This window comes from Eretmochelys imbricata, chromosome 11 (genome assembly GCF_965152235.1).
Source record: "Eretmochelys imbricata isolate rEreImb1 chromosome 11, rEreImb1.hap1, whole genome shotgun sequence".
Taxonomy (NCBI): domain Eukaryota; kingdom Metazoa; phylum Chordata; order Testudines; family Cheloniidae; genus Eretmochelys; species Eretmochelys imbricata.
In genome coordinates this window covers 52,728,910-52,748,414 of record NC_135582.1, presented here as the reverse complement: position 1 = coordinate 52,748,414, position 19,505 = coordinate 52,728,910, and the positions used below count along the sequence as shown (strand labels likewise).

Below are 19,505 nucleotides of genomic sequence, written 5' to 3'. Positions count from 1 at the left end.
GAGGATTAAAGTACATGAGCAGAACTACACAGGGGAGAGGCTTCTGCCAGCAACTGTGGCACTTGAAGCGTCTCCTTCTCCCTCACTGCAGGTTTCTGGACGACTCCTCTTCCAGGAAAAGTAACCCCTCGTTTTGGAAAAAAAGGAAAATAGGAAGAAAAACAAGAGGGGGAGGGGGGGAGAAAGTTGTCCTGGTGAAATTTATTTTTAAGCAACTAACAAGTGCATAAGAACAGGCATCATTTGCCAGGCTGGACTTTGGTCAAAAAGTACCCTGGGGGGAGCCAGAATCCATCAATTCCCCACAGCCAGTAGGCTGAGTAAACCTTCCCCTATACCTGCAATGGTGCCTCTTCTTCATCAGCAGCCCAATAGGGTACCCACTCATAAGCCCAGCCCATCTCTCCTCAGAGGGGACTGCTGTCAGCCAAGACTCCCTGCCTTGGAAAAAATGAGTGATAGACTATTTGCCATTATCAAGTGTATGAGGGATCTGGGAACATCTTAAATAGTTTTGTACCCAGGAAGTTAAAACTATTACACAGCTGCACATTGAACATGATAAAAAGTGCCTCATGTATTGGGAATGACATGGTCCATTGGATTATAAACCAAAATACCATCCTAGAGCTAACCCACTGATGACAACTTAATCATACTGTATTTACAAACTCAAAATAAAAATATCTATTATATACTTTAATTTTAGTAAATTTAATACATTAGTGTTTACAAAATAAATGTTGTATTCTAATGAAACCATGATGAATGAAATGAGCTATTTTCCCCTCCACCTGCTGTAAACCAGACCAGTAAACTCTTAATATATTTAAGAGCTTCATGTGGTCCAGCAGAGATTTTGGGCATGTTAGATGTTGACAAAACAAACAAAACAAAACAAACCAGAAGGAAGTTTCCTGAATCTTTAAAAACTTGTTGCTTGTTAAATTCTATTACTAAACTTGTACAATTCAAGCCTTTACAAGCTTCCAAACTGTAATACTGTACACGAAACTACCCAGATACAAACCAGTACCATGACTAACATAACGAACGGAAGAAACATACTTACTACCCATTCTATTACCTCTCAACATAAAGGAGCAAATATAACAACACATTCAACCTCTTATTTCTAGCAATGAAGTTGCAAATTCCACTCAAAGTAAGTTTCTTCAGTAGTGAGACAGTACAATACAATTCAAGAAACATTTAAAAAACTCAAACGTTTTAATAGTATAAAAAGTTGTTTACTGGTGTTTCTACTATAAAGCTTCGTTCCACAAATCAAAAGTGATAAAATAATTAAACATGTTTACAGTGATCAGAGACTGCAGTGTAGACATTCCAGCTCACATTTTGTTGACAATTTCAGTACAACGTACATTATGATTGAATAATCATTACATATCTAGGACACAGCAAAACTGCAGATGAAGTGCACACCTCACTGTGGAAGTTTATCCATTACTTGGTGACTTACTTCCCCGCCTCAGAGAGCACTGTGGGTAAAAATTATATTCAAAACTAAGGTGTATAGCTATTTTGACTGCAGAGATGCAACTATACAATAGGAGTTACACTGACATTATGGATGTCTACACACACACACACACACACACACACCCCCCCCACATTAAATACCAAAATCCCTAAGTTATAAGCTAATTCCTTGTCTTTAGACAAAATGGCATCTGCAAAAATGAAAAACATACAAAAAAAAGAGTCAAATAAATAACGAATACAGATGTTAACTAACATATACAAAGGAACATATTGGCATACTGTATGCAGTATATGGTATACTCATAGAATCACGTGGGTTGGGAAGCACCTCATAATGGGTCATTTACAAGTAACGTATCCCCTTCCCCCTATTCTCTGTTATTTTATTGTTCCTGGATATTGAATATAACCTTTTGAATACTGATGCATGAATCCTGCATTTTCCATCTTTGCCACACTTGTGATGCATTTTGTCTTTAACATCCACAGAGAACTTCAAAATATTCTAAGTGTCTGAAGCACAACTTTTGCCATCCTGTCCATAATGTCTAGTGTTCTGAGTTCCCTCCCATATGAGAGCATAGGAGCCCTGGCTTAGCTACACAGTGTCTGAAATGATTGTTCTGTCTAATGAAATTGGAGCCAATAAGCAGGATGCTCCCATATTCTGGCTAATATTTTCCTATTCACCATTCCCATGTAGTGGATAGGTATATACTGTAAATGTATTACACATAGGCTGCTGAAACCATTAAAATAACATTAATAAGTGTCAAATGTGTCTGCTATAATACAGGATCAGCTTTATCAAATGCTATATCCACATAACATTTTAAACCATGAAATATTTTATGCATTTGGTATTTTTTCCTACAAATACCATTGCAAACTTGCTGTTAGTTGTGTCACTCTAGGTTTTCTTACACTTTCTCCAAGGATTTTTAACTCAAATGTATAACAATCATATCTATGCTAGATACATGTAAAGTAGACATTGAAATTTCAAGTAAAATGAACTGTAGCCACATCTACTGGACTCCATACGTGTCCCAACATCTAGATTTACTTTGATAAGTTATACAAATACATAATACATTCTTAAATAAAGGAGGCTCACAATATTAATTTGTGAACCTTTCCACATTATAAAACCACTTTAAAGGAATGTGTATCCACCTGTATTACTGTTTTGGATTGCAAAGTCTCTTGTTTTTCAGTCTCCACAGACTGCTGTACCAGTTCTTAGGCTTTGGCTATGAAATCTCTTATTTGAATGAGGCAACACTGGTTATTAAGGCTTGTTTGTTCTCTTCTAAAGATTTATTCTTTATTCTGATGCCATTTTCCAGAGTAGGATGACTATCTTGTATCTTCAGGTTCTGTTTTTATGACCTTCCTTTCTATGTTGTTAAAAGCTGAGTGAGGAAAGTCTTTTAAAATACCAAGGCCTTCTGCAAAAAAAAAAAAAAAAAAAAAGGGGGGGGGGGAGGGGGAGAAGAAGAGGAGCTGTTAAATACTGTGTCGAAATAAATGTCTTCTGTTTTTGCCCACTGAACTACATGGGTGCTGATGACATATCAACATTCACAGAAGACAAGATTCTGCCCCACCCTCCTCCCAAGGCATATGAGCCCTGAACTATGTCAGAACCACCACAGTTCCACAATCACTTCTCTGTAACCCCCCATTCAACAGGAAGCAGAGCTCAGCAATACTGCTCTCTGCATGAGCATGTGGAATATTCCTGGATGTGGGAAGACCATGGACTAGAAGGTTCTCCAACCACACAGACCCTTGTTACAGGCAGCAGGTTGCAATAGGGAGGGGTTAGGATAGGCATGGATAGGATACACACAGCATTCTGCCAAGTGCTCAAACAGCACAATAGTCTCAAGAGGAACCGCTACTATACACCCACCCTTGAGACATCTCATTATTATTCCTAAACCTTGAGGAAGAAGAGTCTCAAGACTGCTCTTAATATTATGCCAATGCACCAGTTTTATATGTAAAATGCTTTGCCAAAAAACACAGGCATCCAATTCAGACTTCATAGTGGAAGAAATATTCTTAATAGCATTCGAGATTTTTCTCTGTATGCCTGCATTAAACCACAGGAGAAACAGTGACCATAAGTCACTGCATAGAAAGGCTAGCAGAAGCACTTAAAAGCCAAGTCTACAGAGTCAAAACAACAGAAACTCTGCTGTGGCTGAACCAGGTTCTAAAATGGTTTGGTCCAACCCAGATAGATGGGGCTAAATCTTTATAAACAGAGTTGAAGGCACCTTTTCAAAAAGTCTGTTTGTAATATCATTTGATCCCACTCACACAGACTGAGCCAGATCATGTTACAACCATGTTCCGCCACAAGAGAGCTCAACAGCAGTTGTTCTGCTTGGCTGTTTTGTCTGTGTAGATGGGTCCCAAGACTCCTGCCTTATGTGTGAATAGTTATTGCATCTCCTGCCCAAAGCATAACTGAAAACATGGCAATACTTAAATCTCTCATCAAATGTTCAGTATGTTTCTAGATTAACAAGTCATTCAGAGGTTTCAGTTGCAGCTTGGTTTCAAGGTATCAATCTGCAGACGGTGTCTAGGAACTAAATTCTTCTTTGAAAGGGATAAGTAGGTGTGTGGCTCCCCACAAACTTTCTGAAAGCCACCTGTCAAAGGACGTTACGGGGCAGCTTGAGGTGCTTTACAATGGATAACACTTACCTGAGGGCAGAGACTTTGCCTCCCCACTGGAGTAAAGTCGGATCAGGTCACTGCACAGAGGCTTTCCTACGTGCTGCTCTCCGTCTAGCGAAATGTGTTGCAACTGTCTATTTTGCAGATTTGACATTCGGAGATTCAGGGGCCTCTCACCTGAAAGAGGTCAATACTGAAATATTCAGTATTGAGTATGAATCAAAGCAATGCTAGAAATCAAATTTAAGGCTAAAAAAAGGACACCACCATTTGATCAGTGAAAAACATTCTAGATTTCAACCATGCAGGAGAGATTTCTAGTACGTAAAATGCTGATTTGCAGATGACCTTTCTTCCTCTCCAGGCTGCTAGTGCTGCTACAGATTGGTATGGCTGAGCATCAATCCCTCATTTTCCTCAAACACACGTCAAGATCCAACTTCCCCTTCCATGCTGAGCTTTGTTAGTCACAGAATTTAAGGCCACAAGGTACCACCAACTCATCTAATCTGACCTCCTGCATACCACAGGCCAACACCACACTAAAGCTAACAATCAAAGTTAGACCAAAGTATTACAGGTCACAGGTGGCTTGACTATCATGTGCCACAGCAGAAAATAGGAGAGACCAAAGTGCCCAATGCCCAAGGCTCCTGCAGCGGCCGGGAAACAATTGAGACACACCCAGATGGCAAGTGACCCTCACCCACATGCTACAGAGGAACTGAAAACCCCCAAGAAGGCCACTGCTAATCTGAGGGGAGAAATTATTTCCCAACCCCACATATGGCACTTGGTCACACCCTTAGCATGTGAGCAAGAAACAGCCAGTCAAGAACCTGAGGGAAACCACATGAGGGTTCAACAAGCCTGCTACGTTGTGACTCTGTTTAAATCTTCACAGCTGTACTCTCTTTACATGGCATTCTTCTGAAAATTATTGGTCCAAAACTCACAAAAAAGCTGCGTAATTTGTAATGTCACTTAAGAAATAGTTCCTTCACTTCCCCTTCTACTCTATCTCTTTTTTTAATCCTTACCTCCTTAAATATTATGTTCTTGTTCTAAAAAGAAAAAGACCTTTTTATATATTATATTTTGCTACATTACTAATATTTAATTTCATTTCACAGTAAAAACATCATTTAAAGCAAAACAAACCCTCTCACGTTCTAAACGTAACACAGACACAAGAATCCAATCTAATCCTCCTTCCAACAAAAAGCCTCTGGACACGCTATGGGGATTACCATGGGACCCTTTTAGAACACTAAAGACTGTCAGCTGTAATTAAAATGTTCTTAATTCTTGGGGATTGATGTAACCAGCTCCCCATCTTCTGGTCAACTATTGTGTACAGAGATAGTTAGCTGGAAGTGATATCCACCAAGTCACCAGCTTTACCTTCTAGGTTAGTAAGCAAAAGAGTAAAAGTCTTCTTCCTGGGAAAGGGCCTTCTGTATCTCTGCCAGAGACCCAGAGGATCCCTTCCCTCTCCCATACACTACTTCTCTGAAAACATCATAGCTCAAGCAGAGTACTAGGATTCCTTGTGAATGCTATGCCCCTCCTTAAAAATCAGCTGGAGTAGTCACTGTGAGATGCCCCTGCAGCACCCCCTGGATGAGGTGCAAGAGACTGATGAGGTGAGATGAGGTGCAAGGTGCATGAGGGAACAAGACTGCAGTACAGCTCTCCTGCATGGCAGTACACTGAACCACAGTTTCTTGCCTACTTGTAAAGTTTTAAATAGAGGTAATCCAAGGGCCAAATTCTGGCCCCAGTTACAAAAGTCTATATACAGAACATCTTCACTGAAGTCAATGGGGTTTCCCCAGAGTTACTGAGCAGAATCTGGCTCTATCTCTGGTTGTATCATTTAAACCAGTGGTTCTCAAACTTTCCAGACTACTGTACCCCTTCCAGGAGCCTAATTTGTCTTGTGTACCCTCAAGTTTCACTTCACTTAAAAACTATTTGCCTACAAAATGAGACCTAAAAATACAAAGAAGTGTTGCAGCACACTATTACTGAAAATTGCTTACTCTCTCATTTTTACCATATAATTATAAAATAAACTGATTGGAATATACATTTTGTACCTACACTTTTGTGTGATACTTGAGCCTGTTTTTCACTTGTGAGCCTCGTCTGAAGCTGGAGTCCTGGGGGTGGCAGGGCTGAAGCTGAAACCCAAGCCCTGCTGCCGAAGCATGTAACTTAGCTTTGCAGAGCCCCCTATGGCATAGGGCCTCAGGCAACTGCCCTGCTTGCCACCCCCTAAGACCAGCCCTGAACTTGTGATCCCTCAAAACCTATCCCATGACCCTCCTGGGAGTCGCAACCCCCAGGTTGAGAAACACTGATCTAGATGAGTTGACTACCCCCTGCAAGACCCCTGCGTACCCCCATGCACCTGTAGTTGAGAAACACTGATTGTGACTGTAAGTTCTTCCAGGCAGGGATCTTGTCTTTACTTACCTGCTTAGCATCCTCCACACTGCTGAAGCTATATGAATAACATCAGTACTAACAATGTTTGCATAACACCAGACAAATTGGATGGCAGCAATATCATGCCTGGAAGCTACTATACCTTGTCCATCCACATTATCTAACGTCACGCCATTGGGGCTGTGCTCTTCTGAGCTTTGTCTGTAGTACCCTGTGGAAAGGCGTCTCTCTGAGTGTTGCAGTCTCTCTAACCCTGCTTGGTTACAAAGAAACTCCATCTGTTTGGCCATCACCTTTTCAGACTGCAAATAAAGCAAGAATATATATGGATGTTGCTCTACAGGAAAAAAATAATACCAGCAGGTAATCAAGCAAGCAGTCTAGATATAGTTCTTTGTTGGCTCATATGTACACGTGTGCTTTACAGCGACCTCAAAACTATCAAGCAAACAAAATATTTTTGCAGCCACTAAAGCCATGGAAGACAGTGTCATTCAAAGTGCATAAAAACATGTGTTCTGTTTTAGCCAGTCAACGTGATATTTCTTAGTTCTTACCTGAGGAGAACAAACTTTCTGTACTTTAGGACTGCAGTCTATACTTACAGAAATTCCCAAATGCAAGATCTGTCTCTTACTTATCAAATTTAGCCCTATTGGAATAAATGGCTCTACAAAATATTCCAAGAGCAATGGCAACATCTGCTAAAAACTTATGCCAAGATTTTACCAGACATCTTGGAGACTTTATTTTAGGAAACAACAGTACACAAGTTTAAAAATCTGCCATTGTGAAAGTGTAGGATGACAGTATGTTTGTGGGGGATAAAGGTGTGAAATGTCTGTCTAGAAGATGAAGAAGACCTATACACCTCGAGAGAGTGAAATTAAACAATGTGGAGCAAAGTGGGAGGGAATGGTGTATAAATGTTTGTCATCAACTTTAGTGCCAAGAGAATTTTAACTTTCAAAATGATCATGTTCCCAAGGCTATGACTAAACATCGTATGAAAATAAAAATAAAAAAAAATTAAAAAATCACCAGTTAAAAAAATGTCCATTTCAAAGAGCCACACAGAAGCATACAAATAGAAAGGGAAGCAAAAATATGTAGAATTAGCATCCATGGATGCTAGCAAACTGTGAAGTTCATTGATTTCTCTTTGTATTTTATAAGTGTCACCATTACTACTTGTCTCTATTAAAAAAGAAAGAGCTGATTCTTGCAAGGGGCTGAGCGTCTCTTGGGAGATGTGAAGTGACCTCAACTCCCACTGACATCTGTGTGCTCAGAAGATAACACAACAAATTAGCTGACAGTGTAAAAGAGAAGACCACGTCCTAGGTTCTCCAGTAAACTGATGACATTTAGAGCAGGGAAGGAACCTGTTCTGTGTTTCTCCTATAGAACAGGATGACCTCTAAAGTGGTCTGAGTAAATATAGAACCTTGACTTTAGGTCTCGGCACATAGGTAAAGGGAGAAACAATTTTTTAACAGTTTACTTTCAAGTGTATTTTAATCGATGGTCTACCTGGGGATTCTGTTAATATTTTACAAACAGAAACATTACTTTTACTTTTAAAAGGGTTTCACTTCTATGCGGCACGTACTGTAATGTCAGTATCGCGTTCGTTCCCAACAGTAGATGGTGCATTCCTTCTCTTGTCTCAAGCCTAGAAGGTGAGATCCTTACTTCCTTGCAATGAATGAAGATAAAACTATAGAGTGTCATAACAGCTCAAGAGTTAAACCCATATTAGCAGTGGTATTATCTCAGCTAGCCCAGGTGATCTTTGAGAAATGAAGGTAATGATTTTAGTCATCAAAATATTATACAAAAATCAGCCTAGAAAGCAACTGTTACTATTCTGGACAGCATCTCAGTAGAAACCTGATAGTTTCATGTGGTTTGTTTACCTGGGAATTAAGAGCTGCCAAATCATCACTTTTGCCTTTCGCCAAGGCAAGTGGTACTTTCTCGTGTTGATAAAGTGTTTGGACTGTGTCCTGGAAATCAGGAAAACCATCCTGTTGAGCAAAAACAAACAGGGCATACGATTTTGTTTTGCTTTTAAAGAAAAAGCAATGTATCATATGACTTAAAAGAGAATATTCTTTAACTCCAGTGAAAAACCTGAACTGGGATTTAAGACCCTGAAACAAGTTAACCAAACTATGCTTCAGCAGTGCAACATACTGCAGCAAATACGATCTGGCTCATACCACTTGCAGATTAGAGGCTTGTGCCACGCCTAACACATCCAGGTATAAATCCAGAGAAATGCCATTGACTTCAATGGAGTTATTCTGGAGCTGAGACAGTATAACAGAGCAGAATTAGGCCCAGTATTTTGTGGTTTTCTTTTGGATTTAGCAGCTTGGGTTTTTTGGATTTTTTAAAGAAATCAATGTTATAAATGCAGACTATTGCTCTAACTTTGACCATTTGCATCTGTAGCATCCATGAGGCTTGCCGTACATGCAGACTAAGACCTTGAGACTGATCTTAGATACACAGTAGTAGAATTTAGTAACTTAGAAAACTGGGCAAACCACCACAAAATTCAACATGCTGCAAAGACACACAAACTATACTGGTCTCACTGTAAAATGGTAGTGGCTTATCTTTACAAGTTCTCTGCATGGCAAGCTGCCCACTGAAAAGCAAAGTAGCATGGACTTTGTATGCGGCAGGTAACAGTTCTGCTCTGCCAGGTGCATGGATGCTAAGCCCCCAAAATTATTTATCCATCTCTAACTTTTATGACTTGCAAATCTCCCAAGTCTCTTCTGCATGGGAAAATTGCAAGTTGCCTTACAGTCACTTGCTGTATGTAGCAAGGTTCAAGATTAAATATTCATGCAGTTTAGTGCTTTACAAGCAAAACTCATGTAAAGCAATGGAGATGCATTATTATTCACAAGAAAATGCAGCAGGGAAGAGAGCTAAATCAAGGGAGGAGGCTGGAGAAAGAAGTAGCATCTAAAAACAATGAAATTCATAACTAGGAGATCATAGGCCTCTTGTCCCAAAGTAACATTTTTAGGAGGATTACAGGCAGTGCCTATAGCGGGGGTCGGCAGCCGACGGCACACGAGCCCATTTTTAACGGCATGCAGCAGCAGTGTGCCATTAAAAATCATATCCTGCCCTGCCCGGCCCACTCTTCTCTGCCCCCCGCCCCCTCCCGCAGGGGCAGGGGGCAGAAGCTTGGTCCTGCCGGCTCCCCTGCCTCTTCCTGCAGTGTGCTGGTTTCCTGCCTCTCCTCCTCCTCTTCGTCCCTCCCTGCCTGCCAATCAGCTGATGGCCCTTGCGAGGGGGTGGGGGAGGAGCGGGGTCAGCTGCTCCTGGTGGAGGCAGAGAAACAGCGGGGGCAGGGCCTTGGAGAAGGGTGGGCGGGCGTGTGTGTCTGAGAGAGAGAAACAGGGCATACCCCCTCCAGTCCTCTGCCGTGAGCACCCCACGACCCCAGCCCACACCCCCAGCCCTCTGCCCTGAGCCCCCTTCATACACATCCAGCCCTCTGCCCTGAGCCCTGCACACCTCCCAGGCCCCTGCCCTGAGCCCTGTACCCCCCTAACACACACCCAGCCCTCTGCTTGACTCCTTCACCCCCCCCCCGCACAACCCCCGCCCTGACTCTGGCACCCCCACACATACCCAGGCCCCTCACACCCCATGCCCTGACACCTGCACCCCCCTCACAGGCCTCCAGCCCTCTGCCCTGACTCCTGTACCCCCCCACATACCCAGCCCCCCTACATCCCATGCACCCCCCACATCCTGACTCTTGCACCCCCCACATCCCCACCCCCACCCTGAGCACCAAACGGGAGCTCCTGTACCCCTCCCACCAAATGGGAGCTGACCAGGTAAGCTCTCCACACCCAAACCTCCTGCCCCAACCCTGAGCCCCCTCCCTCATTCTAGCTCCTAGCCAGACCCTACACCCCAACCGCAAGCCTGCTTCTTCACCCCCAGCCCTGTGCTCAGTGCACTCCCACCCTCAGCTCAGCGCAGAGAGAGAGGAAGAGAAGGGGCCAGAACCAGGGAGAAGGCAGATACCCACTGTATGTGGGCAGGGCCAGGACCCCAGACCGGCAGTGGGCTGAGCAGGTCCAGCAGCCGGGATCCCAGCTGGCAGGAGCCAGCGGATGGAACCCCTGAGCAGCAGCGGGCTGAGCCGCTCAGCCCACTGCCGGTCTGAGGTCCTGGCTGCCAGCCCCACACAGCCCGCTGCCGGTCTGCGGTTCTGGCTGCCGGCCCCTTGCCGGCCGGGGTCCTGGCTGCAGGCCCCACTCAGCCCACTGCTGGCCTAGGTGAACGGAACCCCAGACCAGCAGTGGGCTGAGTGGGCCGGCGGCCTAAGAGCAACATTTTAATTTAATTTTAAATGAAGCTTCTTAAACATTTTGAAAACCTTGTTTATTTTACAGTACAACAATAGTTTAGTTATATATTATATGGACTTTTATAGAGAGAGAGACCTTCTAAAAACATTAAAATGTATTAGTGGCATGTGAAACCTTAAAGTGAATAAATGAAGACTCGGCACACCACTTCTGAAAGGTTGCCAACCCCTGGCCTATAGCACGCTAGGTACTCACACACAGGAAAATAGTGCCTGCCCAAAGAGTTTATAATCTAAGAAAGGGAAAGGTAGCATTCCCAGAAGAAAAAACTGCAGAATGATACACTACCTCTGACTAATAAAGGAAAGGGAAAAAAGACAGAAATACCTAGTGAACAATGAGGCCTATGCAGTCAGTGGCCTATGCAACAGTGATCAGACACAAGTGTAAAAAGAAAAGGAGTACTTGTGGCACCTTAGAGACTAACCAATTTATTTGAGCACAAGTTTTCGTGAGCTACAGCTCGCTGCATCCGATGAAGTGAGCTGTAGCTCATGAAAGCTTATGCTCAAATAAATTGGTTAGTCTCTAAGGTGCCACTTTTCTTTTTGCAAATACAGACTAACACGGCTGCTACTCTGAGACACATCTGTGTCACTTTAAATGCCGTCAGGAGGTCTGCTTCCCCCTCACAGTGCAACTCCATTCACTTCAGTGAGGTTACTCTCGCTCCTTGAGAGGAGAATCAGGCCCAGCGTGTTTTATGCAGCTCTTCCCCACCCCAATTTCCCCAACGGAAAAATACAATCCAGTAAGTATTTACCACTTTAGAACAGTGTAAATTCTCCATAAAACCTCACCTGGAAACAGAAAGATGCTGGAAGTCCACTAGAAAACACTAGCTACTTTTACACTTAGACCTCAGTTTATTGTGCGGTGGGAGTTTTGTTTAGTTTTTTAACAAGAGGCCTCAACTCTGCCTGTGAATGCCTTACGTTCATATGTACATGTAGCTGAAATTTTGAATATGGACGTACAACAGCACCAATGATGTAATTTAGTGCCATAAAATGTGCTTGCATATATTTACACCAGCATTTGTATGCCAGTGTAAAATTGAAGTCCGTTTTTCAAAAGCAGTCCCACTGAGTATGAATGGTTTCTGCTGCTTTGTGTTATCCTCACATACATTTCTTCAATAGGCAATTGGATTCTGGATCACCATTCCTGAGAAGTGCCCCTACCGCACTGTTCTTTTGTTCACAAAGACTTATGATATAGGAATGGATGACTAAGAAAGAGGTAGCAGAAGGTTAGGCAATTCAGCATGACATCCGTCCATGGCCTACTCCTAGCTAAGCATGCCTCTCCCCATTCCTCCTCCCTACTCCATACTAGGAGTCTGCAACACACAGCACACGTGTTTCTTCAATGCTGCTGCATTGTTTTTAAAGTGGTTTCTTATAGCAGATATTCTCAGTCTCACATGTGTACTTTCTTTCCCCGCCAATAACACTTTTCTTACATGAACAGCAGATTTTAATGCTTCTGTTCTTTTGATCGGGAGAGAAAGAGAAATCCCACACCTCTGATCTTGGTTCTCTTTTCAACCTGCCTGGCAATGGTGTAGGTGGGCATCTGCCTTCCCTCTTTTCTCTCCAGAGCCGGCACTGACTGCAGATGTTTCCTCACAGCTTCCTCTTTAGTCTCGCATTCCCCTCTGGGTCTCTTACTCTCACTGAGCTTTTTGAACTTGGCTGTCTCAGGCTCTCCCACTCCCCCGCCTCTGTTTTAACATTGCCACTCACTTGAAGATTCCTTTGTTATTACCAGCACAGGGAAGAGCAAGAACTTTATAATTCTCCTCTACTTTCCCCTCCTGGCCATCAATACTATATGTGGAAAGCGAACCTCTTCACACACAATTTAAAAAGGCAGAAATGAGGAGAATGAGTAGCCATTCTCTCTATGCCATTTATGCAATATACCTGTGACTTGTTTTGTTTTCTGAATTGCTGCCACAGCAGCTCATTGCTTTGCGCAGCATTACCAGTGACTCATCAAAGATGACAAAATAAGGGTCCCCCCCCCCCCCCGCCATACTCGTCACAGAAGGAGATGGCTGCTTCGTGGGAGAACGGAATGCTGTTTGCATCTTTGCTCTTCCCTACTGTAGTTTATGCAGAAGAAATTTAAGAGCCACAGCACTTTCTTTTTATTCACTCCCAACTCCCATCCCAAGTAATTCCAGTCCTTCTCTCACTCCCTCTATTCCTTTAGCCTGCTATTTTCCTAGAATCTCTCTCTTTTCTCTACACTCAACTCCCACAGCCTCGCTGCCCACTCTATCAACAAAAAGGGAAGGGCACACGGAGGAAGAGAAAGGCTCTTACAGGTAATCTGATGTAATTCGTGGTATTTTGTTTCTTTGTAATGCTTGTGTGAATTTAGTGCTCATGAAGAGGAAGGATTTGCAAGAGTGGCTGGAAGCAGGCAATGTGTAACTTTGCCCACACAGCCCTGCTGGTACACCTACATCAAGCCTAACCTGCAAAATCCCAGTTGTTTTTTTTTTTTTTTGAAAAGGTCACTTTGCCTGTTTCCGAAAGCACTCATTTACATCCATGCAATGTGAGGTACGAAACACTTCTAAATCGGCATATTGGCCTTTCACACTGCACTTTGTAGAGGCATGACTACTTAATTGGCAAGGCAATGGCAAATCATGCTCCAATGTTCCAATCCTGCCTCATGCAATAAGTGAAATTACCTTTTAAAAAGAAAAGCCAAGGTCAGGCCTGATGTCTCCACAAGTGAAAAGCCAGAACACTAACCCACTGTACTTCCTCACTCTCTGTATTCAGAGACAGAAGATGCAGCAGTACACCTTTCAAAAGCATGGATGGACACTATTTCCATCCAGTATGGAGAGAGCGAATTCTGCAACATTTGCTACAATGTTTTCTCATATTCTACCTTTTGTTAGAAAAATACTGCTAACAAAAAATAAAAAGTCAACAGTGAGATATGTTTCCCCAAGAAAATAACCCTGTAAAGGAAATGTGTAGTGAAACAATATAACTATATATTTTTGAAAAATTAATATAATCTGCAATGTAAATTAGAGCCACAACTCATTAACACAAGTGAAATAACTGTCCTGCCACATAAATGCTATCTACAATAATACAGAACTCCCAAACATACAGAAAAACGTGGTGGTAAAGTTGGGCGTGTCACCACTTTGTCAGTCATTCTGTATAGTCGGGATTATGTCCTCTTTAATGAAACAATGTTTTGCTTTAGTACATCTGTGCAGCGCACAGCAGTAACAGGAAGATTCAGAAGAACATCGTTTTGTAGACTGAGGACATTCAGTTCTTCAAGGAAAAATATCACATAATTGAACTACTAGTCTTTTAAAATAAGTAGAAAGAGTGTGAACATATTTCTTCTGAACTATAGTGCTGAAACAGTGAACAAAAAGCCTGAAGGTTCACAACTCCGTAAATACGAGAATATTTTCTCCAGTGGTGTATAGGTCTCCTCTCCAAAACAACAGCTTCCCAAACAACAGGCTAAAGCAGGGGTGAGCAAACTTTTTGGCCCGAGGGCCACATCTGGGTTTGAAAATTGTATGGCGGGCCATGAATGCTCACAAAATTGGGGGTTGGGGTGTGGGCTCTGGGGTGGGGCTGGGGGTAAGGGGTTGAGGGTGCAGGAGGGTGCTTTGGGCTGGGACCGAGGGGTTTGGAGGACGGGAGGAGCATCCAGGCTGGGGCAGGGCACTTGGGTGCAGGAGGGGGTCAGGGGTGCAGGCTCCAGGAGGCGCTTACCTCAAGCGGCTCCCAGAATCAGCGGCATGTTCACCCTCCAGCTCCTACGTGGTGGTGCGGCCAGGTGGCTCTGCGTGCTGCCCTGTCCACAGGCACCGCCCCTGCAGCTCCCATTTTCCCGGCCAATGGGAGCTGTGGGGGCAGCGCTTGGGACGGGGGCAGCGTGCGGAGCCCCTTGGCTGCCCCTACATGTAGGAGCTGGAGGGGGGACATGCCACTGCTCCCGGGAGCCGTGTGAAACAAGGCAAGCCCCCCAACCCCACTCCCTGGCCAGATGTGGCCCCCGAGCCGTAGTTTGCCCACCCCGGCCTGAAGTCTCAGCTTAAATCTACTATGTTTTCCCATGTTTCCATGGTTCCCCATAAAAAAAAATCCTATAAAAAAAAAATCAATCACCCACCCATGGCTTGTCATTTCAGTTGCTTAACCATTGTTAACTGCTACTGAGCAAAGGAAAAAATTTCCTAATGGTGAGATCTCAGTCTAGCAAGAGAAGCAGTGGAAGCACCACTGCTTGAGTCATTTAAAACTAGACTGGGCAAAAAACACTGGAGAATATCTATAGGGAACTACGGTACTGTATATTGGCCAAGGGTAGCGATGGTGTAGAGATGGAGTAGATGACTTAATCGGGCTTTTCCTAGCTCTAAATTCTAGGTTTATAATACAAAAAAGCCAAGACAGGTCAAATCCCAACACAAACACACAGAATTACTGGCATGGGAGCTCTGAGTAAACCTTCAGAGCACACATTTACACAATTCAAATTATATATTTGTAAGTGCTGTCCAGTGCTGTAATCCATGCGTTGCACAACAAAATGACCAGAGTGCAAAATGACTAACTTTAAAAAACGCTTTTATTTATACCTGGTTTTTCAAACTAAACTTCTCATTTTCAAGGGGAAAAAATGCACCTGGCTGAGTATTTGCCACAGGAGACTGGCCTTTGCATAGATAACAAATGTAAATACTTGCACTACTTTGAAATAGTAGAATTGACATATGACATATCATTCCTCACTGAAGGAATGAAATATGAAAAAAGTGCTATTCCAGTGTATTGCAAACCCTTACATTATGGTTACATGATGAAGAACATAGCATGTAACTTGGAGGTATGTGGTATTATAATGCAGACCCCATACTTAGCACATCGTAATATACTATACCATTTATTTTAGTAGATGATATAAGGAGAATTGTAGCTGCATCAGATGGATACCCAAGCATGAGTGAAAAGGCTAATCAGTTAAAAAAAATCATAAAGGAAGATGAGCCAGTCATATTGGATACTTATGTATATCTATGTAATGACCTATTTAAAATGGACTGAATTTACTTTTCAGCAGCAGAAACTTAAGATATTAAGTAATACTTAAGGTACTGCACATGCTCTCAGTCTGACCTTGAGAATATTTCCTCTTAACAAGGAACTGCCAAAAGAACTTATGTTTAATTAAAGTTGTGCGTAGATGTGAATTTTTATATTTTATGAGTGTGTGTGATATATATACATGCAGACAGATATAAGTACACACACTTTCTATGTGTATGTGCGTATATATGCTGATAGATACATTTTCATTTGCAATTAATTTCTCACTTATTGACAGTTTTGGTGATTTACTTATAGGCACATATGGCCCATATCCTGCCATCAATTCCTATGCAAAACTCTCAATTAAGTCAATAGAGAGTTCTACATTTTAGATCTGATCCAAAGCCCAATGAAGGCAATAGAAAGACTCCCACTGACTTCAGTGCAATTGGGCCCTATAGGAAATAAAGCTGATGGGAAGATATTGCCTAGAACTTGCAGTACATTTTCCAATGGGAAGAGTCCCACTCAAACATGGAAAGCAGAATACTTGGACTGGACGTTCCGCAGGGCAGAATTCTGGCCTATGTTTTCATAATCTAAAGAAAACCAGAGTCTGATGCTCTTTCTATACATTTAACTTTTTTTTTTTTAAATTAAAAATAGGATACAGAAAGTAATGGAGTCATCTATTCGGTGTTTATTTTTCCTAAATTAATATTAATACTGTGACAGAGGTGCCTAATTAAAAGTAAAAATTATTTTCTCTAAGTTTACAGAACTATGTCAGAGCCTTATAAGAATTTCCCTGAGCCATAGAAAAACAAAATAAAAACATACAAGACAATCAACTTCAATGGAAAGAAATCTCCATGAGGAACCTCTGATAGCTTCCCCCACACTGGTGTCTCAGGGGTGGACAGGATTTGTCTCCCAATCTCATGGCCCAAGTCAGAGAGACTGCAGGAAACGCCTGAAGATCCCTTGGGATCTGCAGCAAGCCCACTGCACAGTGGTGGCCATACATCTATGTCAGTTCTGCCCCAATAGTGCAATTCCCCAGTCCCGCTTCCCCTAATCCACCTAGTATCTTCCCCCACTTCACACACAGATCCCTGGACAAAAAAGGAAGAATGTTATCACAAACAAAATGGATATTGCTATACAAAATTGTAAGCCATCAGCATATCAGGTGCTCTCTAAATTATTTCTTTTAACAGGTTCTCTAACTTAGGGGCAAATCAATTTTTTGCATGTAAAACTTGGCATGTAGGAGTCACAGTATCATACCTCTAGCTTAATTCTCTTCGGTGATAGTTCATCTCTATCTCCACATTTAGATCTAGAAGAAAAACCACACACAGTGTTGATAAACAATATAAATATCCTGTCTTTACATAAAAAAATAAGGAGACAAACTTATCTCTGCTATAACTCACTAGATTTAACACCATTGAAATCAAGGGTGAATATGGCCCACTTAGTGTGGGGGAAAACATAAATGTAGGGTCCCATCCTGCAACTCTTAACCACCCAACTGATACAGTGGAAATCATTGGGAGTACTCGGCAAGCAAGGATTTGCAGTATTGGGCACTTAGACAGGAAAGCAGTTGAAACTCAACTAAGGGCAAGAAAGTTTGGTCAACACGATGAGGTGACGGAGCTGAAAAGTCTACTGTTTGTGCTGATCAGCTGTTAGGTAGAAAGGGCATTATTGGGGAAAAACAAGGGGAATGGAATCAGGGCAAAACCAGACAAGATCATGCAGTGGGACTAAAAAAGGCCCCCCAATAAAATTAATCTAAATTAGGGTGAAATTCAATCCTGTGCAGGAGTAGCACAAGGCCCATGCACCACTTAAGTCCTCAATAAAGCAGTACATAGGCCTATTGCTGGTGTTTTGAACAGAGATGATTTTCACCTTAAAACTGAAAGTTCCAGCATAATCTTTATGACAAAATGCCCTTTGGCCTCTGTTACCCAGGATGGGAGAAGACGCTAGCGCAGCCAGGCATGTGCATTAGACAATATTCTTAAAAAATTCCTGAAAACATATGAAAAATATATTTTCAGCACCATGTATAATATCCGAAAGATATCAACTTTTGATAGTAATATATAGACTATACTGAAAAATATTAGTCATATCTATGGACGTGTTTTGTAAAATGCATGTATTCTATAATACACAGATGATAACCTGATATAAAAACATATCCTGTTTTCCACTGCTTGATATGATAACTATTTTAAAAAGGGACACTGTACATTTAAATTTGGTCCCAAATTATTATTTTTTAAAACAGGTGTTTATAAACCACCCTCAACTACCATTGTCTTTCATACATGCTCTGGCTATGCTGTTTAAGCCCTGCCGATTTATATTAGCCTTGAAATAACAAATGACTCAAAATTTAAAATACTTGCTTCTTAGAGATGGTACATGGAAGGAAATATACTGTTTTTGAATCTGGAGAACCAAAAGGTAGGTGAAAGAATTAAAATAGCTACATGCCAATAAAAGTGATTGTAACAATATGAAAGATTCCATGGGTTACACAGTATTACTGATGATTTCTATTTTCCATATGTATGTGCTCCCTCCGCCTAATGTAAACATTTTGCTAGCTGCAGAGGCGGAAGAATGGAAAGAGATTTCTAATGCTTCATAAGAAATTCTGTTAAACGGATTACTTAATTGAAAATAAAGTTCCCCTGAGTTTATTAAAAGCTTACTTGGTGGTCCTGTAAGTGTACTTGTATGTAACTTCTCGAGAGATCTGCCGAGCCAGCGCAAAGAGTTCATCTCTCCTGGTTAACAATGCATTATCTTTTACACACAGCTGAGCGGCTGCTTCATTAACTGTTAGCTGGAAGTTAAACACAAAAAAATATTCTTGACTTCCGCAAAACATAACCTATTGACCCTTGTAAAAGTATCCAATTGTGTGAAATGATGACAGATTTCAGCACTGAGTCACATTACTTATTTTATATTGAATCCAGAGGATTTCCTCAAATTGTGAATACTCATCCTTTCCCAGATACTTGCCTCAGTTATGAAGAGACATAAATACGGTAGATACATTTAGTATTCTTTAAAGTGTTTATTATAATACTCTCTGATGTAAGCTACCTTTTCCTCACCCCAATGTTAACTAAACCCCAATATGAAACAGCACCTCCTAATGTTCAAAGCATTTGGCTCCCAAAGATTTTTTTTTTTTTTTATAAATGCCAGTGCAGAAGAACATGCACAAGGCTTGAAAAAATCTACTTGACAGGGTGCGTAGGAAGATTTCCCTGATGAATGACATGTAAGCCATCAGTTTCTG

General features: G+C 41.9%; 1 protein-coding gene across 2 annotated transcripts in view; it reads right to left on the bottom strand.

Moving 5' to 3' along the window:
• Nucleotides 1–791: 791 nt before the first annotated feature.
• NAB1 (NGFI-A binding protein 1) overlaps nucleotides 792–19,505 on the bottom strand; it is a 31,863-nt gene continuing 13,149 nt past the window's right edge. The window contains exons 3-8 of one of the 2 annotated variants that reach the window (XM_077830236.1): nucleotides 18,907–19,040; nucleotides 17,459–17,510; nucleotides 8,577–8,687; nucleotides 6,800–6,959; nucleotides 4,231–4,380; nucleotides 792–2,957 (exon numbers count right to left, since the gene is read on the bottom strand). In XM_077830236.1, coding sequence (XP_077686362.1) covers nucleotides 2,866–2,957; nucleotides 4,231–4,380; nucleotides 6,800–6,959; nucleotides 8,577–8,687; nucleotides 17,459–17,510; nucleotides 18,907–19,040 — 699 coding nt within the window. In that variant the 3' untranslated portion in view covers nucleotides 792–2,865. Of the gene's footprint in view, nucleotides 2,958–4,230; nucleotides 4,397–6,799; nucleotides 6,960–8,576; nucleotides 8,688–17,458; nucleotides 17,511–18,906; nucleotides 19,041–19,505 lie in introns of those variants that run through there. The other variant, XM_077830237.1, reaches the window with a different exon arrangement.